Source organism: Cheilinus undulatus, linkage group 1 (genome assembly GCF_018320785.1).
Source record: "Cheilinus undulatus linkage group 1, ASM1832078v1, whole genome shotgun sequence".
In the NCBI taxonomy this organism is placed as follows: Eukaryota; Metazoa; Chordata; class Actinopteri; order Labriformes; family Labridae; genus Cheilinus; species Cheilinus undulatus.
The window spans coordinates 26202381-26229836 of record NC_054865.1 but is presented as its reverse complement, the minus strand read 5'-3'; the positions used below and the strand labels follow the sequence as shown (position 1 = coordinate 26229836).

Below are 27456 nucleotides of genomic sequence, written 5' to 3'. Positions count from 1 at the left end.
CACAATCGTCATCTGTGTGTAATTTTGCTTTAAGTTTCTCCATCTTTCTCTCGTCTCGCAGCAGTGTCCTGTCTTTCTTCAGTGTTCCCATCCCATCGTCCTTCTTCTCCTCCACCACCTCCAGGATCAGAGAGTACTCCTCATAGTTTGTGATGCCTGGAATCATAGGAATTAATTAATGATAATTATCTTGTTAAATTCTGCTAATATATTACAGTTGGAGAGAGATCTCATGCTTGCTTTATGGACCACAGAGATTGGAAATCTGTTTAATTTAAAAGCTTTATTTTTAAAATATCTTACTAAAGGTCAGTAGCCAAGTAGCTATGTCTACAAGCTGTACAGAAGCTGTTGTCTTTGAAGTGAGCATCCTAGGTCCATATCCAGCTTGTGTCACCTTTCCTTCATGTCATGCCCCACTCTCTCTCTCCCTACTTTCCAACTCTATTGACTGTCCTTTCTCTTACAAAAGAGAGAAAAAGCCCAAAAATAAATCTTTAAAAAGTTAAGGGCAAGTCACAGTTAAAAACGACTACACGTTGCACAGCACTGACAAAAAAAACAAAGGTAAAATAAAGCTCTCTACCTATTCTGCTGCATATAGTCACAAGCAGCTCGCCCACTGTTTTGGAGTCATCCACCATGATGGTTTTAACAGCACCATCCAACATTTTGATCCTCTGAGGCCTCTGCTTCTTCTTGTATTCAAGGATGTCCTGCAAAAAGACAAAAGGAAGAGAGATCAGGAAACAAAAACACAAAAAGAGGGAAGAGGAATGCAGGAAAGAAACTGAATGTATGAGATAAATGGTGGAGGGACGGGGGGCTGAGAGTACCTGCTGTGAAAATGATCAAATGCATCCAGGTTTGTGTGAAGAGAGAAGAGAATATAAACCAGAAAACCTTATTTAACGGCTGCCTATCACAAGCCGCTGCACCCTTCCAATCACAACAATGAGCAGAGATTTGGTTCAGAATAATTGGTCACAGTCATGCCTTCTACCTGGGTCGCCTTTGGTGGATTTGAGGAGGAGAAACCATTTGGAGCTGCAGATCTACAGAGAAAGGGCACTACACAGAAAAGCATGTGGGTTCAGGGGATCAGAGACGGGTAAAGGATCTACAGCTGGGAGGAGGTTTCTTTTTAAAGTCATGTTTGAGAGTCTTATTCAATGTTTTTATATATTTTTAATTCTATTTCACAGGTTTTCAGCCCCTGTGTAAGCATTAATCTTATCAAATTTGCCTTTGAATTTAATCATTTCATTTTTAAAGCATTTTTCAGTGATCTATATAAAACCATAGCAAATTATATGCACATATACAATATGCAAATTTGGTCAGAATTTGGCCATTACAACATCTAAAGTCAAACAGTGGGTTTGGCCTGAGTATGTTATGTAATGTAAATTTGGTTTCCTTGCCTCAACACCCCAACACCAGCCCTCTGTTCTCTTTCCTATGGAGCTTACGCCACAGACATGGGGAAAACGATAGGGCTAGGAAGGTATCGACTTTACTGCATGTGTAAATACAAAGCAACAAAAGGTGACTCTACCAGTTTTCCTGACAAAGTGTTAAACCTGGAGCCCATAATTGAATCAAAAAAGTTCTCTTGTATTTTAAATGGTGATGTCCAGACCGCCTGGAAACAAAGCCCTGTGCAGGTGTGGATCCTGCCCAGACAGAGGGCTGAGAAGCATACCTTGGGGAGGGGGCATTGCTCAAGGATAAAGGTGCTAGTCTCCCAATGCTGGGGGTCTCTTTCTGTCTCTGACTCTGCTCTCTAGCACTTCTCCCTCTCCTTCTCCCTCTCCCTCTCCCTCCCCCTTTCTCCCTCTCTCTCTCTCTCTGTCTTTTGATGTTTACTGACTGCTGTACGTGTTGATTGACCTTGCAAGAATAAACCTTTATGTCGGCCGGCAGACTGTCTAATATTTCTTTTGTTCACCAGCAACAGAGAAAAATTGTAACAACAGTTAGTGTGTTTGGGTGTGTGTTAGGTGAAAAATGATGATACATATTTACCCCATTGCGGAGCATGTAGTAGTCCAGTGTCCTTCCAGACTCCAGCCAGATCCCTTTCCTGGGGTCTTCATCAGACAGGAAAAGTCCGTAGTCTGAGGCTGCAGCAGTGAGGAGAAACATCAGCAGTTATTCTTTATATGCAAGGATCATCAGAGTACGCAACAACCAGTCAGACAGATACAAACACACAGCAGACATTGTTTTTCAAGAAGACACATTTTTCATGTAATTTCAGTATTATTTTTTAAAAGAGAGATTATAAATAAAAGTAGACAGAAAAGTTAAACCAAAAGTGCATTTGAGAGCCAGGGCTCTCCTTCTCTCTGGCTGTGGCTTAGAATTCGACAGAGCAAAATCAAGGCCTGCCAGCATTTCCTTATCCCTGACGCCACTGAAAAGCTTAATTTGCTAGCCAACTTTGCTGTGCTCTAACTGGCATTTTTAAGTGCATCTTTACACTAACATTTTTACATTTTATGCACTAGATATTTATTCATCCTTTATTCCGCTCTTATTTATCTTACGTTGATCAACCTTTACTAGTTTTTAATTTTTGCCAGTGCACAACACTGTATCCCTCTTAAACCTGCCCTGTTTTTGAACTGATCCAGCCTCTGGCTCAATGTGGTTGGAGCGTCTTTGTTTGTGTATCACTGGAGCTATGAAGTTCTGTCTATGTTTTTATATTTTTGATGTTATGTGTATATTTGTTGAGTCTTCATGCCTGCTGCATGTCTAATTTCTTTCAGGATAATGATGAAGTTGAAATTAAGCTGGACAAAGCAGTCAAAAAAGCATTATACAAATACTGAACACAAAGGACATTTATCCAAGTTTACTGTTTGAAACAGGACAAGATTTGCTTTCTTAAGCTGTGGAAATCCCATGGTAAATGATTAATTCACAATAGTATGTGAGACCCTTACCCTATAAAAGTGTTTAAGGATTTGTTTGCCCTAAGATTCAGCTTTGACAATTTAAAGATTTAAGATAATATGTTATTGATCCCAAAAAGGGAAATTCTGGCTTTGCCGCAACACAACAAAAGAGAAAAAGGTGGTGAAAAACAAGAGAATTTGAAAAAGAATACAAAACTTTAATGAAACTGAATTAAAAGGTATATCCAATTAACATTCTATGCAGTCAATGGCAATTTAAGAGGCACATGTTTGCATAAAGTAACATGGTATACTCACTAGCAGTCAGTTATGTATGTAGAGTTGGCATGACATGAACATGAACATGGGATAGTGCAAAACCAGTCCATTAGGAATAAGATTTATATGTGCATTAAGACAGGCCGAAGATACAGTGCCTGTAAAATAATCACCCCTTCAATTTTTTGACCATTTTATTAATTACATAAATCAATCATAAATCAATCATGGTCATTATCATTTGGCTTTTTTGACCCAAAAAATACAAAATAACCTCTGTAATGTAGAAGTTAAAACAGATTTCTATAAAGTATGTCAATAAATAAAACAAGTTATGTAAAGTAGGGGGGTTGGGGTCAGGCTTGAACGGTCCTTTCAAGTCTAGCCACAAAGTCTCTGTTGGACTGAGGTCTGGGCTTTGACTCAGCCACTACAGAACATTCACCTTGCTGTCTTTAAACCATTTTTCTGTAGCTTTCGCTATATACTATGGGTTATGGTCTTGCTGGAAAATAAATCTTCTCCCAAGCTGTAGTTCTCTTGCAGACCAAATAAGACTGTCCTACAGAATTTTCCTATATGTTGCCACATTTATTTTACCCTTCGCCTTTACAAGCCTTCCAGGGCCAGCTGCTGAGAAGCATCCCCACTGCATGATGCTGCCACCACCGCGCTTTACAGTGGGGATGGTGTGTTTGGTGTCCGCTAAACATAGCGTCTTGTCTGATGGCAAAAAAAAGCACCATTCTGGTCTCATCAGACCAAATAACTTTCTTCCACTTGACCATGGAGTCTCCTACATGCCTTTTGGTGAATTCTAGTCCAGTTTGATATGAGTTTTCTTCAACTGTGGCTTTCTCTTTGCCACTCTCCCATAAAGCTTTGACTGGTGAAGAACCCGGCCAACAGTTGTTGTATGCAGAGTCTCTCCCATCTCAGCTGCTGAAGCTTGTAACTCCTTCAGAGTAGTCATAGGTGTCTTGGTGGCTCAGGTGATCCTATTTCACTTAGTGTGAGACTACTAGCACCAACTGGCTGGACCTCTGTTGAATTAGGTCAGTCTCTTTAAAGAGGGTGATTATTTATGTAGTCATTTATTTTACCTGACATATGTTTGTTAAATGGCACTACTTTGGAGAAATCTATTTTCACTTTTTTTTTTTGGTCAACGTTGATTTATAGAAATAGTGAAAGGATCATCCGATGAGTTAAATATTTTTATAGGCACTGTATGTAGATAAGTAGATATTAAGCATTTGATTACTTAAATGTTGAACCAATCATCAAATGCCCTGAAATGTTAAGTGTAGAATTTCTATTGCTTAAAAGAGATAAATAAGGTAAAACATATAGCACAGGGGTTGAATTTCTTAATCTATATTGTATGTGTTGTACTGAATTAATCAATACAATCACAGTGCACATGCTCTGATTCCTCCTGCTAGTTCCTTGTCACAGCTTACACCTTATCGACTGTCCTTCCTTCGGGATTCTCCCTCATCATTCTCACCCTGTCCGGTCTGAGCCTCAGGGACCCTCTCTCTGATTATCCTGCAGGCATCGTAGACAGCCGTGGAGGGCTCAAACTGCATCGTCTTCACAACATTGCACTGCCGAACGCAGATTTTCAGCGACAACACCACCATCTTTGCGGGCGGTGCAGGCGGGGGCTTCAGCTACACCTGCACACAACGAGGAGACAGAGGGAGGGGTAAGTTTATTGCATGGTACAAGTTGAGCAGGTTTAGAACATGAGCACAGTGATAAAACTCACTGACTGTGATAAATGAGCCAGATGTTAAAGGAGAACAATTGTTCTATTATATAAAAAAGCACACACTTACCACTCAGTCTGATACACATTACTCTTACAAATTGTGATTTTTCTCTTTTAACTGTACTCAGAGTTACATTAATCCTCAGTGGTGTCCCTGCAATGCTTGATGAAACAGGTAACATCTTTTTACATTTTTCCCACTAGAGAGAGTCCAACCTAAAACTATTCCTCTCACTTCATGCTTCTGTGCTTTCTCGTTATGCATGCTGCGCTTTCCCTTGCACTGTCATAAACAATGACATTTTATGAAAGTGAAGAAAGTGCTAATTTGTGCACAGCGAGGCCATTGTCATGCTTCATGAGACAAAGGAGCCAACAACAAATGTATCACTTTTTGAAAAACAGCCCATCTGGCCCTTGATAGAGACAAAAACAAGGCTGAGAGGAGATTTTTAAATATTCTTGTCACCTTTTCAGACATTAATATACAGGTACATCTCAAAAACTGAATATAAAGAAAAGTATATCCATAGTCTTATTCAAAACTTTCCTTTGTTCAAGATTTATTACACATGAAGATAAATGTTTGAGGTTTTTTGGGTTTTAATCTTGATGATTAAAGCTAACAGCTGATGAAAATCAAAAACCTGGTCTCTCAAAGTATATTAATGTCATAGAAGACCAAATAAAACAAATGGTTTATCATGCAGAACTGTTGACTTTATGAAAAGTATTTTCATTCATACATTTAATTAATTTCTACAATGAATATTCTGTGACATCACAGAGTTGTGGAACTCCTAACATGGTCATATCATATTGACAGATACACAGGACACGCCCTTATTCCCAGGGTTGTGTAGCCAATAAGAGGAAAGTAGGCCCACAGGGAAGGGTGCCTAAAGAGAGTACCTAAAATCAGCTGTGTCAGACAGTTGTGCCAGACAGGGGCTTAACAGAGAGCTTTCATGGACATCAGTGTAAGATAATAATGGAGTTATTTCCTTAAAAACTCTCCTGTCCATAATATCTTCGCACTTACAACCACAAGTTCCTGAATAACACTGAAAAAATAAACTTTAAAAGTTGAGCTGTGAGCCTGCTACATCTGTTCCTGGTTGCATAATGTTTAAAGTCTACAGTCCTCTCATTTTCAGCTCTTTGTTCAGCTGTCATGTCCCAGAATTTTACTGTCATCGTTCACTCTGAGCACTCTCAGAGGGTCATTTTCCAAGTTTCAGAGAAAAAAAAAATCTCTAATCACTCTAAACAACTTTATTAATCAGCAGAGAGGAAATTTCAGCAGTCTACATAAAGCAGTCACCTATTTCCCCTGATAAAGGGTAGACACCAACGAGGCAGTGTTGACATTAGCCCACAATGACGGTAAAATGTTGTGTCTAAGATTTAAGTCAGCTGCCTTCCACTAGCTGGGGCTGTAGTTCTGGTTGTTAGGGCTTCTCCCCTCACTTTACTGCCTGAATGTCAGAAACCAAAACCAAAGGATAGCATCATTAGGAGCAGTGTATTGGCATTATTCTGACAAAGAAAATGGAGATAGAGTTGTATGTAGACTGTGTAAGGTTAAACAAGCATAAAAGACATGTTGACGTCAACCTTCAAAGTCTGAAGGCTGGTGGTGTGGCCTGTGTTACTGATGGCACATTTGGTAAACCAATATGACATAATCTAACCACAACTGATCCTGTCTAGCCATGATAAACACAGTGTATCACATTTTAAAAAATGTGTTTCCCTAAAGTAGACGGCCAGTAGATATTGCATTTTAGCACAACTATTTCAGATGAAAACAAAGCTTTATTTGGCATTACTTCCACTGTTCTTCAGTACAATGGTTAGCTTAGCATCAACTTTGTTTTCAGTGATAAATTCCTAAAAAGAAAGACCCATTTGTCACTACCAAAAGACATTTTATGAGCCATCCAGTAGGAGTGTTACATTGATTTTAGTTGATACATCTCGTGCTCACTCTGAAATCTTAGGTACCCCCAAGACCAATGCTTTAGTGCAGTCCTCCCTCAGTATGCCTACTGTGTGCAGTCATTTGTAAGACTGATCTTCATTCATAAATGCAGGCCAAAGTTAACTCAACTCTTGTTCTTAGAAGTGAATAAGAATTAACACGTTTGAAAACCTCTGCTTTTGTGCCACTGCATACGGCATTTTTGTGCGTGCCGGGTCATTTCTTATACCCCGTGAAGAGGTAGAGCTAAAGCTTGTAGATGGAGGGGTTCACATGGAACAAACATCTTTAAATGCTGAAAGACTTCACTCAACAACATACATTATTAGAATATATTTGATAGCTGCTACATTTATGTTTAAAATGATGCATACTACATGTTTAACTTTTGACCAGTCAACTGTCCTGAGTTTGTGTTTAACCCCTCGAATCCTACTGGATTGCTGGTGATCCCCAGTGATAGTGCATGCATTGTTTACAGTATCTCAGGAACCATAAAACAGATCTCTATGGAGTAAATTGTGATCAGAAGCTTGAAATTTTGTTGATCTATGGATGGCTCCTGGCATTTATATCCCTTACAGAAGATTTTTAATCCAGGTGCAAAGCCTGGGGTTTATTCATAGCTTTGATACTTCAATTCCACGTTACTAAATATATGATAATGTGTACAATGTTTTTCATGATAAAAAACTTAGAAGTGTTGCTATCAGACCTTCATTTGACACTAGAAGTAAAACACAACTTCCTGTAATGCCTCCGCAGACCATGTGTTTTCAGCCATCTTATAACTGGCTGGCATGCCAAACTGTGGAATATGAATTTCATACAACATTAAGTTTGATGTGTGCAGACTGTACAATGACAACTCCCACTAAACATGAATTGCAAGCTACAATGTACACATTTATGCAAGAAATAAATGCCACCTCTGCACGCCACATCAGTAGGCATCATTCTTCTTCTATTGTTTTCTTGGCAGTAGCAACCAATCAGGAGCAGGTGATTAAAAAAAAATAGCCCTCTATGGCCCAAAAGGTTTAGGTTTCGCTCCTAAAATGAGATTCATGCATATTTTACACTCTTGAAAACCACATTTACGCAAAATGTGAACTGGTTTTACAGATGATTGACAGTGATAATTTCTGTTGTGTTTGTTAGCATGATGTTGCTTTCTCTCCTGACAGGCTAGGCCTTTATGAACTAAATGTAGATGTGAAAAGTGGTATTTGTATAAAGTTATAAAGTATTAAAATTGATTTTTTTTTATTTGGTCTTTCTCATTCAACTTTTGATACATTAATCCAAATTCCTTGCACATATTCTGATAGCCCAGGCTGTCCTGAAAAAAATGGATGTCTATAACTTCACTGTACTTTAAAGACTCTACAAGAATTTTTGCATAGAAAAACAGGCGGACCAAAAACAGTAAAAAATGTCCTGGAGTTCTAAGGGTTAATCAATAGAGAAATCAGTCACTAGGAACATCCCTTGATAAGACAACTTAAAGGGATGACAGAATCAAAATTATACTCACACTTTTTCCCAATGGCCAAAAAACAAGGAAAAAAAGAAATATAATGTGTACCTTCTATTCATCAGACTATAGACTGCTGCAATACTAAAGAGATGAAATGCAGAGAGAAGGAGAAGGAAGCCGTGACCTCTCTAACAGAACATCTTCTGTGGAGGACCAAAGGAAACACAGGGCTCCTCTATCGCTCGGGGCTTACAGGCGAGAGGTCAACACGGGCCATGGCCGAAGTACACGGACGGCTTCTCATCCCCTGGGGTCGCCTCTGACCCTGACTCAGACGCTCAGAATCTGGTTCCTATGTGAGATGTATTCACAAGCAGGAGTGAAGGTGTTTGTCTGGCTCCAGATGTTGTTCCTCCTCTGCTGGATGCTGACTTTAACTGTCTGCTACAAAATTAATGACTATAATAGAATAAAAACAAAGCCTTTATCTTCAAACTTGCTATAAATTACATTTGCTTGAATATAGTATGCGGTCTTTTAAAGAATCTACGACAATAACGTTTTTTTCCTCATAATAAAACAGCAATGCCTCATCTTTGGCCTTCATTAGAGCCTTAATTCTTAGTTCAACCTCTAAATTTGTCTCTTTCATTGCTCTGGGCTTTGTCTCGATCAGTTAAGCACTTCTAAAAACCTCCTGTTGATAGCAGTTGGACCAAAGCCAAACACTTTCTCAAAAATTGCTCACGCTATCAGAGCCCGGCTGAGCTTCGAGGACAAATACTATCCTTAAACAGATGTGAGCCGTTGTTCTGGTGAAACCATGCTGAACATGTCTGAATGAAAAGGCTACTCAATGGGATAGGAACACACAAACCTTTAGAGATGACCTTCAAAGACCAACCCAAGAGCCGATGCTAGAAGTAAGCAACAAAGGCGACTTTGTAGACGTGACTGGAGTTGATTTACAACAATACTACAAACCCTGTCACCATGGTTAACAGTGATGGATAAGTAAGTTCTCTTTCTTATTCCAATAAAGGCTGGATGCTTTAGTGGACCGGATTTTATCTTTTTTCTTGCCTGCATTGGCAAGCTGTTAAATTCACAGAATAATCTGACATTCCCTTTTTAGACGGCAATCGCTGCAGCATCAGCTGCAAACAGCCTGAAGAATGGTCTGACAAACAGCAGGAAGAAGTAAAGAGATAAGTGGATGTGACGAAGAACGAGCATGATAAGCTCATAATGTGATGAAATGGTTATCAGTGAAACAACTGGCAGGCTCAGCAAGACCACAGAGTGAACAGAGAGACAAAACAGAAGGAAATATAAGGAGAAGGCTTTGTTGCAAAAGTGGACATTAAAGTCATATTTAAATATGCACAAACATCCTTAAAACTGTGGGGATCTGTGTAGGAACATTTCAGGAAAAACAGGTTATGACAGTCACATCATGAACTGGTACCATCTCCATGCACACTACAGAATGGCTTCTTTCTGCTCATCATTATATTCCTACCAATTCTTTCTCTGATACTACAAATATATCAAATTACATACTGCATTTACATAAAAGCAAAAACTGCCCCACTTTGCCTCCAAAGACTCCTGCCCCACAGGGAACACTTACCCTGTGTGACATAAGGGACATTCACTATATGGACAAAATTATTCAACCACAACTGTTAATTATTGAATTCAGGTGTTTCAATCAGGCCCATTTCCCAGGCCCATGTTGGATGGAGTGATGGACTGTGGAGCAGTGCAAACGTGTTCTGTGGAGTGAGGAATCTCTCATCTCTGTTTTGCAGTCAGATAAGTGAGTCTGGGTTTGGTGGATGCCAGGGGAACGTTACCTGTCTGACTGCATTGTACCAAATGTGAAGTCTGATGGAGGAGGGATAATGGTATGAGGCTGTTTTCAGGGTTTATCTCCAGTGAAGGGCAACTGTAATGCTTCAGGACACCAAGACATTTTGGACAATGCTATGCTTCCAACTTTGTGGCAACAGTCTGGGGACTGCCCTTTTCTGTTCTGACGTGACTGTGCAAGGATGATAGAGCCATGGTGCGATAGTTGGTTTGCTGAGTTTGGAGTGGAAGAATGACTGGCCCACACAGAACCCTGAACTCAGCCCCATCGAGCACCTTTGGGTTGAATTGGAACAGAGATTGCAAGCCCATTCGTGTGGGGAGCCTTCCTAGTCAAGTGGATGCTGTAATAGCTGCAAAAAGGGAGGCGACACCCTATTAAATTACACGTATTTGAATAAAATGTCATTACAGTTCCTGTTTTGTCCATTCTGTGATGTGAACATGTAACTTCAGAAGATATCAGGGGTGACCTAACCTGAAATTTTATCCTATTTTCCAGGATGACAGGGACTACAAACTATGCACTTCCTTACATAAAGGACATTATCAACAGGCCGAACAGCTGTCCGTACAGCTCTGGATATTTAAAAGACCAAGATTTTAAAGTTCATTGTGCTCCATTTGGTTTTTCATCCATTCTGAATCTTTTGATATAAGTAATGATACACTGCACAGCTTTATGTCACAACCATTATCTGTGTCCTGAGAGACATTGCTTTATTTTCTTGCTTGAAATTTGAAAGCCTATTAAATCCCTGACAATAGAACACTAAATCATAACTTTGTATTAAAAATAACATGACATTTTTGGATGTCTAGGCTTTATATTTCAAACTATTTTAAGGCTTACAAAACTGTTCTAATAATGAAAAAGTCACTAAAATATTAAACTGTTTGCTCAGGTAACAAATAAAAACATGACCTCCACCTAAAGGCCCTATAGGCACTTGTGCTCATTTCTCTTGTCCTGACTAAATGACTTTGAATTGTTCAGCTGAATATTAAATTGACCGTCCACCTATTGTTTGGGCCAAAAACAGACAGCACAGGAGCACGATGTTTCCATTCTGGTATTACATTCTCAAAGTCATTTTCATTGCTGTGCAGGTTGAGAAAAAAGCTCAAATAATCCTTTTTTCTATTCAAGCCCTGAGTAAATCCTCTGAGTTTTCTCTGCACTGAGATAACATGTTTACATGAAAGACTGATTTGGTCCATAGACAAACATGCTAGAAACATGCATACTTTAACTAATTATCACCTCAAATTGGAACACGATACATGAGAAAAAGCTGAGGGGGAATCTCTCTTTCATCAAACATCAAGACAAACTGTCTCCCTCTAAGCTAGACTAAAACCAAAGCATCCTATTATAGGCTTTATTTACTCTTTTCTGGCATGAAAAAGGATTTACTGAGATCAAATGTGATTGTAAAGCCTGCAAAATACTTCAGCACAACCAACTCATTAGGCAGCTGCTGAAACCCAGTGTGGGAATGTGGATACACCTTAACCATGTGTGAACCACAGAACCAGCCTTATGTGTCAATGCATTTAACTGTTTTAAAGAGCATGAAAATCTTCAGAAACAAACATATGGATAAGTATTTGGCCACCTGACCATTACACCAACAGGGACTGTAATGACACTGCATTCAGATACATGTACTTTAGTAATATTACAGCCTCCACTTAACTAAGAAGGCTTCCCACAAGATTGTGGAGTGTTTCTGTGGGAATTTTTGGCCAGTTATTCTGTAGAGCATTTATGAGTTCAGGCACGCATGTTGGACAAGAAGGCCTGGCTTGCAATCTCCATTCCAGATTATCCCAAAGATGCTTGATGGGGTTGAGGTCAGGGCTCTGAGTGGGCCAGTCAAGTTCTTCCACACCAAACTCAACAAACCATGTCTCTATCGTCCTTGCTTCTTGCATCGGGCCACAGTCATGTTTGAATAGAAAAGGGCCGTCCCCAAACTGTTACCACAAAGTCGGAAGCAGAGCATCATCCAAAATGGATTGGTGTGTTGAAGCACAAAGATTGCCCTTCACTGAAGATAAGGGGCCTAGCCCAAACCCTGAAAACAGCCCCTTATTAGGGCTGGGCGATATATCGAGTATACTTGATATATTGTGGCTTTTGCCATGCACGATGTATAAAATGACTACATCGCAGACATCAAGTATAAATTATGTGGAAGTTTTGAGCCACCAGCTTGAATTTCTCGCTGGAGTTTTGCTTTTCCCATTGTCCCTGAACGCATCTCTCTCACTCCCGTGTTATGAACTTGTCAGAAACCGCTCCAGCGTTCACCAGCACAGATAATGGACTAATATAATCACAGCTGTGAGCCTGAATGGTAGAATAGACTGCAGGGTTGTAGCCTGAATGGTGGACTAGACTGCAGGGTTGTAGCCTGAATGGTAGACTAGACTGCAGGGTTGTAGCCTGAATGGTAGACTAGACTGAAGGGTTGTAGCCTGAATGGTAGACTAGACTGAAGGGTTGTAACCTGAATGGTAGACTAGACTGCAGGGTTGTAGCCTGAATGGTGGACTAGACTGCAGGTTGTAGCCTGAATGGTGGACTATACTGAAGGGTTGTAGCCTGAATGGTGGACTAGACTGCAGGGTTTTGGCCTTTGGCTGCATGCAGGATTGGTGAGTTTTGTGTAGGTTTGCATCATCCTTAATGAGGAAAATAATCATTTTATAATCAGCAATAGTAAAATAACACAGAAAACATTTCAGGACTTTCCATACACTGTAAAAGACAGAGTATTTCATGTTTATGTATTTTTGATTTATTAGTAAAAGATTGAATGAAGTCCTTTTCAAAATAAAACTGCTAAATTTGACTTTATATTGATTTTTACCCTTTCTACACACAAGTATATTAATAATCCAATTGAACAGTCCATTTCTATCACCAAACTAGTGTCATTTGGAGCTGAATTAAGCATTATACAGCTGCTGAGAGGACATTTCAAAATATCGCGATATATATTTTGTATCGAGATACAGCAAAAATATATTGGGATATCAATTTTAGGCCATATCGCCCAGCTCTACCCCATATTATCGCTCCTCCACCAAACTTCCCAGTTAGCACAGTGCAGTCAGACAGGTAATATTCTCCCAGCATCCACCAAACCCAGATTCGCTCATCTGACTGCCAAACAGAGAAGCGTGATTCCTCACTCTACAGCCCAGTGTTGGTGTGCTTTACCTCCAGTGATGGGAAAGCAACTTGTTAGTCCACTGAACTACTAGTCACTTTACAAAAATCAGCTTCACTACACTAACGCTACATCCTGCAGACATGTAGTCTGCTAAGTCACATGCATTGCTAAAAATTATATTTCAATAAAATGTTGAATAGAAAATGTCTGTAATGAAATAAGCCAATGGGTAAAAATTAACTCCATTGTCCATGCCTTTACACTTTGGAATTAAGTAGCCCTTTCATACCTATTAACTCCAACAAGCTGCTTCATCTACAGACTGTAATGCAGCAAAGACCAAACTAAGCAGAAACAGTATATGAGAGGCGGATGACACTGCATTTACTTCCTTGATGAAATTAAATAGAGCTATGTGCCATTTTCTTCTTAAATCCTTAAGTCACCTGGATGCAGGCCATCTGTTTGGCTGCATGTTTTCGACCATCTTCCTACTGCCTCAGACTCTACTGCTCATCCACCTGCTGCACCAGGTGGATGAAGCTTTATACGTCTACCTCCCCTTTCTGCATCTCTCCCTATACTGTCAAAGCAACTCCCACCAAACAAAACTCACATAAAGAACTTCATCAGTTATCAGAACAAAAGTGCACTTTTATATCCAAAGCATATCATTAGGGATAAAAGATCCAGTCTCCCTAGACACTGAGACCACTGAACCACCAATGCATGAAAAAAAAAAAATCACACACACAAACAGAGAAAACACAAATCCATAATCACTAATATACTGCACACTCCCACACAGTGATACACAAGCACAAAGCATCCCTCCCTTCCTCCCCCTCCTGACTTTAAACCCAACTGCACCAGTTACACCTACACTGCTTTGATCTACTGCAGGCTCACATAACAAAGAATATTCAATAGGACCACTCTGCTGTGAGAAACAGTTTTCATATGGTGTAACACAACAGTGGCAGAGGCTCATTCAGGGCCAATCAAACCATGGTGAACAGCGTTATATTTCATAGTTAATAGGGTTTTACAGCAATGCACCATCGTACGAGAGGAACAGCAGTCATACAATGTTTATACAGCAAATCAGCTATTCAACAGCTGTCTGGCCACTACTTTTGTTAGATGGGAAAGCCTGACTATAGGTTAAAAATACTTTTGCGTAGATATTCATATTCCTGAAAGGTGAAACCTAGCTGACTGAAGCTTTCCAATAAACTTTTTGTGTCATCATTAGTGCCCTTAGAGACCTTAAGAATATCGAACAGATAGTCTAAAATGAGCAGCAGTTATTGAAGCCCCTGTAAAGTGAAATCCATAATTTGTACTAAAACACACTAGATATGTTGGAATAAGACTGCTGTAAACATGTGAAAACACTGAGATCTATGCTTGACTGAATTTGAGATTTAAACCCTTGGAACGTTTCCACCTCTTCTGTGGCTTAGTTTAATTTGGGCAAAATCGTGGCCCACAATGCCATGTGGGCTATGGAAATGACCCCGCCCCCCTAAATCTACAACGATATAAAATCACAAGCAATTTATCTAAATAGTCTGTTCCTAGCTGATGTCACTGCCTTAATTGAAAGTTAACAGCCAGCTAATTGCTGGGTTTTTGTTCATTGCGAGGTAAATTTGCCAAATCCGTCAGCCACGGTGGCCTACACGTCATTAAAAGTATCATAAAAAGAGATTTGTAAGAAGAAAGCGGACTTTGTCTTTGCTCTGGACCGGAGCAAGACAGCCTGCTCTGGCCGTATTCCCTGTCAGGTGAGGAGGCCAATTGCCTGAGTACTTGTCTATTTTTCGCTTGAGCCAGGAATAAACATCTTACCAGCTGAAGGTGTGTTCAAATCCATATTTCACTTGTCTTTAGTTGTGGATGATTTAAAGAAGGAGCCAGTGGCTTTGACTCTCTCAAAGCAGCAAAAGTTCAATCCCTCCTGTCTGTAAGCATAGCAATCCTACCAAGTCTTTCACAATAAAAGCCTCTAGTCATCACTGATTACTTCAATTTTGAAGAGCAACACTAGGAAATGTTTTTCAGAAGTGTCTTCAGTAACAACTTAACAACAAAGACATCTCATGAACAGGAGGGAAACGTTAACTTTGCATAACAACCAAAAAAGATACAAGGAATACTTGAAGTGTAAATAGAAGATGACAAAATGAAACAGACATTTTAGTTTCAAAAAGTCTGCCTGTCATGACATACAAATGATTATTTCTCTGGTGGCTTAAAATAAAGTTGTAACATAGCAGCACAGCAGACAGACGATTCCTCTATTCATGTTTTTTTAACTTTTTGAGGATTGTATTTCTTGTGAGTAGGTTTGGCTTTGGCTCATTTGCCTCAATTTACATGATTTTAAAGCTTAATTTTATACTTAGAGATGGTTTTCATGACTGAAACTTGGCCTTGTGGTTCATAACATATACACCTGTCAAACAACACACCTAAAATACAGGTTTTTGTTCATCACTGGCACGGACTTTTAAGTGCCCTACAGCATGCCATTCTACTGTGAATTTTCCTCTAATACTTCTCGAAGTAAAAATGTTTATAGAATAAAATATCTTACCATCTAATTGATGAGTTGACAACAAATGTTGCATTGCTAGCATTAACACTGGCAATGCAATGACTCCGCAATCATGGGAAATATAGAGGATAACAGTTATTACAAATATACGCCCTTACGTTTTCTCCAACAGTTAACAAGAAATTGAGTGAAGCCCTGAAATATGACACAGATGAGTTTCTCCTTTGCCATTATTATTGACAGAGTGATATTAAAAGTCTTTCTTGATTGTAACTGGTGAGTGATGTTGATATGACTTTGACGAGCGTTGTGGTGCTCCAAAAGCAGAAGAATTTTTGATTTAGGATGCTGTCAGTGCAGGGACAAAAAGCAAAACCCCAAAGGGGCTTTCTGTGCCAAGTATGCTAAGCACTTGAAATACCAAGCTGAACTCTATAGAAATGGTGCACTACTAGGCCAGCAGATAAAGTATTCGTGGACACAGGCTGTAATATTTTACCTGCTAAAAATTAACACGCTAGCAGCTAGTTTGGATTTTTCTATACCAGTGCCAAAATGATATCTGTGTTTTAATTTGGTCTAGTAGGTATGAGATTTGTTGGTATCAGTACTGGACTTTAATACTTTAATACTTAGCCCTAATTAACGTTGAGTTTAAGCAAGAACAGCCTCACAGAGCTGACTGTAGACTTTTTAAACCATTTTGAAACCACTTTCAACTCAAAATGTACTGAAACATCTCTTTCATCTCTTTTGAAAGACGATAAAGTTTCAAAAACCACAGTCTAAGTTCAGTTTAGTGTGTCCAAAGCCTGCCCTGAGTTTCACCACAGTAAAGACCTAACATAGCTGGCTATCATGGAGACACTTAGCTGCACTGAAGGAGTCAAGCCCTTGAGGTGTCTTCAGTTATGTATCATGTTAAAGCCCCCCCAAAAAAACTGAAGATGATGAATTCTACCTGCTGTTGGAGACACTGTGGAGCTGTGTAAATGGGGAAAACTGATACTGTACTTGCACAACATGCTAGCCTGGAGCAAAAGTGAGGGCGCCCTGGATGTCTGACTTTGTATGAGGTCAGAGTCACAGGAGAAAAAAGTGCTCCTGATACAAACCAGTGAAACATGAATCCTGCAGTGAGCTCAGATCAGTCGATACTGTTCTGCTCTTTCTTCCTGCTAGAAAGGATTTGCAGGGATATACATTCATTCCCCACACAGAGGTTTACTGTATTACTGATGTAGGCCATGTTTACAGACATGACTTCATAAATAAATACGGAATGAGTTCCTAGACTAAATACCACATGTAAAGATTTACTGAAAAGTATGTAGACACTAACTGTTACATTTTACCTGTTAGTATTGATAGATTTTGGCAAATGTGTTTATTAATTATACAGTGACAGTGACTAAATGAGCAGGTCGTCTGAGCTCTCCGTAGGTGAAGTGCACTCTCTATCTATAATTACCTACGTACATGACCAGTCCCTTGTTGCATAATGTGGCGAAGGCTTAAGCCCCATTCCGCTAGGATTTGGACATGCACATCCAAGAGGACAAACACTGACCAATGTCAAATAGTGTGATAAGCACTAGTGTTTGGGTCAGAATCTCAGATAGACAGTAAATAAAGACAGCAGAGGAGGATACTGAGAGTGAGAGAAATCAGGAAACATTTTAGCACTGTAAACGCAGAGAATTGGATTTCATTTTGGAGAAAACTGGCAGCCTAAGAGCCAGACAAAGGCTCACCAGATAAAAGGAAAATGAGACTGAGCACTGGAACATGTAGCTATTGTTCAATAGATCAATGAAGCAGAGCAGTGCCTGCTGGGAATGCCCAGACCTTATTACAGTAACATGGCCTCTAATCCAATAATAGAACAGCCCACAAGTTAAACAGGCCAACCCCAGCGCAGTTCTGGACCAGGGAACGTATTAATATTTGGCCAGTGCATGTCTGCAGCCTAGTTTCAACAGCGTGGCCAAACTCGGCTAACATGGGCTTGGTAAATAGTTCATCTGTTTTATTTGAATTTCTACTGATGCATGTTTCTGTCAAATGAGAAAGATGTGTTAAGATTAAAAATCAAAGGGGAGAAAGTTATTAGAAAGTTATTCTCTCTAATAGATCTCATAATAGCTCCCCAAAGTTTAGCATTAATCAATTGGGCACATGCACAACAGTATAAACCTCAAACCTAACCAGTGTGGTCAACAGAACGAACAAGTGCCTGTTAACATCAGTTTGCAGACTGATTTAGCTGCAGCAAACAGAAGTTAAGCAGACCTGCAAACATCAGTTTGGTGTGAAGATGTGTCTTACTTTTTAATTTAACAAAACAAAAATCTGTCTGCACATGACATGCAAGCTTCAGTACACGTTTATTCACTTTATTTCTCATTCCCTGTGATATCTGACAAGAGCTGCCTGACAGCTGCTGCCAATCAAAAATAGAGCCTTACTCAATTCATACTTGTGTTTCCTTTTGTACCCCACTTTCACTGTTTCTTCACATCTTAGCTCCCTCCAGCAAGGAAATTAAAGAAAGAAGTGAGGGAGAGATGAAGACAGGTGAGGGTAGTTTCCCAAAATGAGAATCCTTCATAGTATAAATGACGTCAGGCAGACTTCTGACAATGATCTATAGCCCATTCATTTTAAAGCCCCAACACAAACATTCAAGGAACCCCTAATGGAGAAATTATTTCATATACCTTTTAGACTATTTCACAGGTAGATAGTTTGATATCAAATCAATAAAATGGCTTTTCAACAAACAAGTGATACTACATCAGTTGTTAAATTTAATCATTTAAACTTTATCTCAACATACACAGTGCCTTATAAGTATTCACCCCATTGGATGTTTTACCCTTTTATTGATTTTATTAATCAGTCATGGTCAGTATGTTTTTTCTTTTCTGACAAAAAAAGTAAAGAAAAAAAAACTGCCTGTAATCACAGCACTTTATCTGTGTGGATAGGTCTTAATCTCAACACTGCAATGTTACGCCATTCCTCATTGCAAAACTTCTCAAGCCGTCAGATTGAACAGGAATCAGACAGTCTTTTTCAAGTCCAGCTCCATACTCTCTATTGGACCAAGGTCTGAGGGGTAGAAGGGTAAAACATCCAAGGGGAAAACACTTTCTATTTTTGTGATCGGCACAGTAATCTACAAGGAAACTTCTTGAGTTTGTAATGATGTCATTGTTGAATTGTTTTTTTCGGAAGGTGGAAAGTCAAGACTTTTAAAGAACAACATGAAAGTGCCAGAAGAGGCAACAGTGTTCAATGCTCTGATAAAAAAAAAAACTGCTTTAATATCAATATAACTTGTAGTTTGACTGTATACTTACAGCTACAGTTACAGTTCATGGTCATATGCTGGTAGCAGCATATTAATGTCATGACCCCTGCAGCTTCATGTTTTTTCCAGAGTATTTATGTGGACATTTTAGTAGCAGATAGGCTAAATTAGGTGTAAAGTTGGAGTGAAAACCTTGCGTTCACACATGCAGTTTAACTAAAACATTTTCACATTTTCTGGAATTTTGTGCATGTGTGAAAACACCAATATTGTTTGTTAGTTTTGATTTAAAGCTCTGCTGTTTGAACCTGCAATGGAAAATGAACAGAACAATTTAACCTCATCACATGACCGTGAGTTTCCCTCTGACACCAGTCATAGCCTCCAGAAATGCAATGATGAGGGCAACTGGAAAATCAATCTCAGTCACCTGATTATAGAGAGACCCAATTCTAAAGCTTTAAAATATATTCAAAGTACTGTTACAGATGGAAGTAATCTGTGATCTCCAGCACTCCTAACGAGCCTCTCACTCAGCTCACCTGTCCTCATTGCACTCAGCTGATGCTCATCAGCCTGGGTAGTCTATAAAAGGAGGTTCTTTTCCTCAGTTTGGTGTGTGACACCAAAGAGCCAACACCTTCAGTTGGTTTCTCTTGGTTTGTGTGATGAGTGTTTTTGAGAGTGTGAGAGTGGTTATGTGTTGAGGGAAAGAGGGTAAATTCTAGAGTTTTTGTGAGGGTTGATCTCTAAGGAGATTTCTGCACTTAGTGTTTTCTCCCCAACAAGCGATTCTACCTCTGTTTGAGGCCTTTTTACTTTAGTTTGCCAACTTTTGGCAAAAATTAGTGGGTGGCTGTGGAGAAGCATAACTCCACTCCATCTTTTAGACCCCAAAGGCCTTATTTTTGTTTTGTATAAAGGTGCAGATTTTCTTTTTGTTACTTTCCCTGTCCATGACCCCTGTCCTTCACGTCATGTGACTTGCAGAAACGTGACAGTACTGATATCTGCAAATATAAAGGCTCAAAACAAAACGCATGTCTCAGGATCCTACTGTAGCACAAGGCTTTTTATTCCTGATTAACAACTAGCATGGGGAACTAATTTTCTCCAAGAGCATGCTGCATATTATCAGCCATCTATTTTATATGCACTGTCAGCTGCTGAATAATAATTAGACTAAGTAATGCAGCACTTTGTCTGGCTTCATCTTGAGTGGGTCTTGTTGAGTAATTATGAGGTAAAGCTGTGTGATAGAACCTGACTGGGCTAAACAACACATTTATACAAAACCATCTTAATTAATAGACTTTATTCATGAAAGAAAAAGTATTATTCATGCATTTACTCTGAGATAATTTTGAGTGATTTAAAAATCCTGAATCCCAAAGACAGAGCCTGACTTTCAGGGCTGGGCGGTCCAACAAGGCACTGACTTATGAAGGGGGGACTAGAAGTGTAAAAACACATCCTTACAAGAATGAAAAGCATTATTTATCTCAACTTTGACCTCTCAAATCTAACCAGATCATCCTTGAGCTATAGTGGGCATTTGTGCAAAGTTTAAAGAAGACACATACCAGAATTCTTAAGATATCCAGTTCACAAGAATAACCTTTAAGGATAGAAAAATAGACCTAACCTTAACTATGCACAGAGGCATGATAAGTTGTATCTTTTTGAGTGCACAGGATCGTGACTAAAAATCATAGCTGAAGTTTTTTCTAGTATACTTAAATGTTTAAGGATGCTTACAGGAGACACCCTCCATATTTACATAGAGTTTGAGTTCTTGAACCTGTTTTAAACTATTTTCTGGAATGAGTCAATCTTTTCTTTGAAATAGCCTCAGCTGCAACTGATCCACTTTTTTTCTATCACAGCTGTCGTCATCTCCATGCAAACACAGTGTAAACAAGATATCTGAGACTCTCGCTGCCTACTCATCAGGCAGAAATGGAAGTGATCTAAAGCACACAGTCTTAGTCACACACGAGCGAGTCGGCACGGTTCAGAGTGAGGTCATCATCAACCAGCAGGGCTGAATGGAGCAGAGGCAGTGATGGCCGGGGGGTTAAAAGAGTCCACTTGTGACTCTAGAGTCTGTGGGAAATGCAGGGTGAGGAGCAGGGTAAATATCACTCTGCTTTGGCTGAGTGCATCTGAGTCAAACAGTGACAGCCTGCTGCAGCCCAGTGCTCAAGGTGCAGCTGGATGATTACACAGGCTCAAGAAAAGTTCAGTTTATTCTTTCTCTAAATAGTTTGTCCTTGGAATAAATCAAGCCACTTGGATTGGATACTGGAAGTTTTAAAGGGTGGCAGCAATGTGTCTACAAATCAAGTCCTCACTTGTTTATTTTGAACAAAGCCAGCAGGAGAGGTAGGATAAAATATTAAAGTGCCTAACAGAGATTTAAACAGTTAAGAATACAAAGGAGTTTTATTACTCATCAGTTAAGCTTGTAGCTTTAAAAAACTTACACAAGAAGGAAAGGAATAATCTTCATACAAACACCTTTGTGTTTGACAATGAAGCCACATGTGGGATAAAAAGCCTCTGAGCATAATTATCCCCCTGGTTGGTGGCCAGATCAGGTGACAGACTGCACAAAAACAACACGTGTGTGGCCTGCATGTACATATTTGCATGCATGTGTATATGAGAGAGAGAGCTTCAAGCAGCGCTAGCTTGGGAGGTGTTTCAGGCAGGCAGGTGTTTGTAAGTAGCAGCATAGATACAGGTGTTGAGTTCTATGCTTGCAAATTCTGACCAAGAAATTTCCCAAATTGGGTGCCCAGGATTTCTCCAGATTCCATTACTGGACATTGCTGCATGATTAAAACAGGAATTTAAATCATTTATATTTTAGTGGTTTCATATCATATCAAAATATAAAATAACGGTGTCTTGACAACTGGGTTCATATTTTTGAACAATGGGACTTACCACAAAGTTTGGAAGCCCTTCTCACAGCTGATCTGAGCAGCTGAGGAGGACAACTGTCCTGCAGCAGCTGTGTCATAGGTGCATGCTACCTCCAGCAAAGTAGGAGATTTTTATTTTTGTTGCATTTTTTTTCTGCACCAACAGTCAATGATACCACATTTTTGTTCAAATTTAAGCCAATGCTGATGTGCTTTGAGCTTGCGTTCCACCTAGCAAAAACTGATGCATGTTTTAGTACCAGTGATATGATAAAAGGACATTATGTCACAGAACCCTCAAGACTAAACAGCAGTATCATGTTGTGTTCACACAGTAAAACTATTCCCACAAGTTAATTACATGTAAAGATGCAATTCATGTGTGAACATGCAATCTGACCTGCAAGTGGAGCGAGTTATTTGCGCAAATTGAAAAAAACAAAAATAAGTGAGTAAACTCCATAAAATTGCTAATAAGCAGTTGTTCACATCTGATGAACAAACGTAGAATGAGTTTGATTCTCTTCCTTCATGGTTAAAATGAACAAAAGCACCGTTTCAAGCTCAAGCAAATTCTTCTTCCCATTTCCTTTTTCACACAGTGTTTCTAAATTGGAAGTAAGCCACGATCAGAGAGATGGACACTAGATCAATACAGCACCTTGACCAGAGGAAGGAGGGAATCATTTTGAAATCTCAGGCCAAATCACTGCTCCCACTCACAGTGGATATATCGTCTTCTGATGGGTACAGTGTGTGTGTGATGCTACACATTTATGAGCCACCACAAATGTCTTTTCATCTTTCCTAACAGCCTTCACTCTCTCTCCAGCACATTAGTTTAAGCTTTACTTTCCATTTAGAAAACAGAATTTGCGTTTAACATGATATGTTTTAACATTCGATTTCTACTTGTGCATGTGTTGGAATACAGGTTGCCATAGTTACTGAGGCCCGACTAATATCTGATCTCTTCTAGAGGGCATGGAAACGAGAAAAAACTTCAGTCCAACTGATTTCATTTCATATAATTTTGGTTTTGAGCTCCTGTTAGCAGATATATAGCTTTTATTTACCATCTTTTCATTTCCCTTTTTTGCCAAAATTAGATTAAATGGAACATTAATCAAAGACTTAAGATTATTTTGTTTGGGTGTGAAAACGTTGACCACATATGACAAACTGATATTTACAAGGCAGTAAAAACATCTCAGACCGCCCATAAGGCACAAATAGTCAAGCAAAAGCTGAAAATTAAAGGGATATTTTGTGATTTTTTGAGCTTTTCCAAACAACTGTGATTAACAGGATTTCTTTAATCCATTTTCCTGGATAATGGATCATCATCCCCCTCGAAGCAAAGACACCACAATCACATCACATTAAGAAGCTCTGCTTCAACAGACAAATACTGTTTCACAGGTATCCTGAGAGACACATACTTTCCAAGTGCAAACCTGCAATCATCTCTATAAGGTTAATCCTCCAAATACAGACTTTTTTGTATTACAGAAGGTAGCCTATAAGGAGGGGAGGGCGGTCTTTCTTGGACAGAACAGCATGGAGGGGCCCATGTAGGTCATAGAAAACATAGTTTCACCCAAAGTTGACCAAACTTATTTTGCACCTACACAGCAAAAACTGGAGTGTTGAAATCTCTGTGTTAAACATTTCAGACTTGAATTTAACAATCAGAGAGTAATTTTAACTCCATTCTGTGTGAACTGGACTTAAGTGTTGACAATATTAATCCAACAGAGTCAGTCCAACTCTGTAGAGAGCCAATTGATCTAAGCTTCACTCACCACTATTTTAAAGCTTGGGCCAGGTTTTTCCATCATGGCCTTGGGCTAAGTGTTTAGATGTGCTTTAGATGTATGTTTCTAAGTTTTTGGAAGTTGCCTGTTGTACGGTGATCACTGCTGGGATTCCTTTGCTCACCTTTTTGGTGGATTAGTGTTATGTGTCTATGTTAGACACTTCTGCACCATGAGTGAAGCTATCCACCGAGTTACTGACTTCCCACCTGTGGGGAGTGGTGGTCTACTATAAAGGGTGGTGTGCTGATCTTTGTCAAAAGGCTTTAACCAACCCTGCAGTTGTCTCTTTGCTCCATCCTTTCCAGGAGACACAAGGCTTTGCCACACGCGTCCAAAACAAAAATGACATTTTTATTGGTTATGAAAGGTGCACTGCACTGGGCCAATAACTAGAATTGTAAAAACATATGATTTACACCTGTAGTGAAAGGTAATAATACCCTGTTGTGTAAAAAATCTTTATTTTACCAATATTTCACTTCTTTTAAGCTAAAGTTACACAGGTTAGTGTTAAGAAGAGTCAAAAAGAGTCAAATCACCACTTTGCATTGTGTCACCTTAAGCTGTAAAAGTGTTAGTATTAACTCTGACAGTGTTAATTTTATTTCCAACTTCTTCTGAAATTGTGCAAGCTTTTTAAAAGGCTATGTATGTGGGTGGTCCATTGAACTCTGTTGGCTAGTAGGGTCCTTACTTACTTACAGTCAGCCCCAAAAAGCTGGTCAGATTCAGAGCAAGGAGGAAAGGCTAATCAGGAGGCTAACCCTACTGATCCATGCTCATGTGTTGATACTATTTAATGAAGTCTGGGAAGCACTGATTTAATGGGCTTTTCACGGGCCCAGTCATTTCTGTGGGTGGTAGTAAAGAGCAGCAGGTTGAGTCATTTTTCTCGAAGCAAACTACATTTATTCATTTCTGAATCAAGTTTTACAATGTAAGTCAATTTTGTCCTCTCTGATGTTAATCTTGTGCTCTATCTGAAACACCAGACTGTTCTTCTAGAGCAGTGCTATGCAGTGGCATCACTTCTTCTACTCAAGTGCTGCTGATATGATACGTTAAAGCTATCAAACTAACAACTACTGCTGTAATAAATCAATGTCTGGTCAGTTTTACTCCAATACTTCAGAGCTGCAAATAGCTTACATGGATGAGTCTGTAGCAGAAATGTTTTTCAGATTAACAGTGAGAGTCTGTGTCCAAGGTTGGAGAAACACAGTGTCTAAAGGTGTCAGTGAGCTCGTTGTTTGTGTAAAGCATCTATCTTTAGATATTATTTCATTCAGAGCAAACATCCCTCTTCCTCTACTGTTCCTTAAATCATTTTAGCTTGAAGGCTGAGTAACATCCTTTAATGACAGAGAAATGGAAGAGCCACTAAACCAGACAGAGACCACCCTGACACTCATATCTTACACATGTTTGACTCAGTGCACTTCATGTTATTGCTTCCCAGAAAGAGGGGTCTGAAGAGACAGGAAGAGGTGAACTAATACATAAAGGTATGTGCATGGTTGTTTCCTTTAAAGAAAACTGTATTTAGAGAAATTCCATTGTAGAGGTTTACAGGTTTCTGTATGAAAAGGTTAGCCAGATGTATACTGTATGTTAAAGCACTGGCTGTTACTGTAAAGGAGATGGTCAACAACAGACATCCAAGGCACTGTGATGAAAGATTGAAATGACTGCCATTTTTAACCATGGATTTTTGTTAGGAAATAACCTGGACTGTCATTTATGTATTTCCTGTTTTGACCTCCTTCCTCTTTAAACTTATAGCAAAATGGATTTGTTTTAAAGCATGGGCTGCTTTAAAGACACACAAAGCACTTAGCTATTATCACACATTTTTCCATACAACACACAAAGCAGAATATCAAACAAAGAGTCAAATTCATGTCAACTAACTCAAACAATATAATAAAGAGGTTTTAAAGCTGATGTAAGAGGATTACAGGTACAATGGTTTAATAACTACCTAAAGTGTGACATTTCGTAAGTGTTTTTTTATCCTAACATCAAAACAAGGCAAATATTTGAGAAAAATATAATGCTCATACTAGAAAGAAAAATTAGACTCACTTAGCTACAAAAGCCCCACAAGGACATACATCATTACATTTCCTTTTAACTCAATTTCCATGACTAAAGACTATTTTTCTTCAAGGTCTACACTTAATTATGTTATTACCTCAGGAAAACAATGCTGCTTTTCCTGTGACAAGTGAATTTCTCAAGAGCAAAGCCCCCTATAAGGGGGCATAAAGGGGAAAGCATTCCAGCCAAACTGGAGTGAAGGTCAGCAACATCATGGTTCATTGTAAAGTTCAGCTGTGAAAACCATGATAACAATGATAACCACTCTCATCAAAGCAACAAAGTATTTAGCCTTCTTAAAATGTAAAACCCTTTTCAAAATGGCTTAAAATGTAAAAAAAAAATAGGTGGGAAAGGTGATGAAGAAGATGATGAAGAAGAAGATGAAATGGGTTGAAAAATGGCAAAAATGGGTTAACAGAGGCAAAAAGTAGGTGGAAGTGGCAGAAAAGGGTTAAAAGTGGCTAAAATGGGAATACAAAATAGAGAATACTAGGGGTTAAAAGGTACGTGTACTCGTACCGTACCAATTCGGTACAGGCATCTCGGTACGGTACAGACGTGTACCGAATGAATACATGATGAACAAAGCTCATACACAGACAGAAAACCAGAGCGCAACTCACTGTCACACTGTCCTGGCAACCACACAACAGCAACAGCCTGAATATTCCCAGATAACAGTGTCCAGTTTAGGAACACTTTGTTTCCCAATAAAATACAACAGTAGACAAAGACAACAACAGTAGCGCTGACATTATTCACCAGGTGTGTCGCTGACAGCACGTCGTCCAGCAGATCAATCAAAGCATCTCCACACAAACAAGAACGTCACTGTAACAAGAAGGAACAACAAAAAGTCTCACCAGCCTGTTGTGAATTTCCTATTCTTTAAGATCGATTTTATTATAACAATGGTGCTCTGGCTCTGTGAATCACATCACTTCTACCTTCAACTATCAGCCTCAGAGGAAGGGGAGAGGAGACTCCTTCATGTCTGCAGCTGCGCCATAGGTAAAGTTATCCTCAGATTTCACACAGCTCTAACTTCTTTATCTGCCTAGATGAGCTGTGAAAAGTTCTCCCAAACTTTGTAGTAGGTCCCATTGGTTAAAATAGTAATCCAGTGCTTAAGTCCATGTTGAAATCAGCAGGAAAGATGCTAATTTGCATACTTAACAAGCTAACTGTTTTGTATGACCATGCATTCAAATTGGCTGGGAAATTTTAGTGTTTAAATA

At 39.3% G+C, this 27456-nt stretch overlaps 1 protein-coding gene across 3 annotated transcripts in view; it reads right to left on the bottom strand.

The window, feature by feature from the left end:
• Positions 1–27456, bottom strand: part of tln2a (talin 2a) — a 155822-nt gene that overhangs the window by 70681 nt on the left and 57685 nt on the right. For all 3 annotated transcript variants that reach the window (XM_041783181.1, XM_041783190.1, XM_041783198.1), the window contains exons 3-6: positions 4696–4867; positions 2029–2126; positions 587–716; positions 4–156 (exon numbers count right to left, since the gene is read on the bottom strand). In XM_041783181.1, coding sequence (XP_041639115.1) covers positions 4–156; positions 587–716; positions 2029–2126; positions 4696–4831 — 517 coding nt within the window. In that variant the 5' untranslated portion in view covers positions 4832–4867. The remainder of the gene's footprint in view (positions 1–3; positions 157–586; positions 717–2028; positions 2127–4695; positions 4868–27456) is intronic.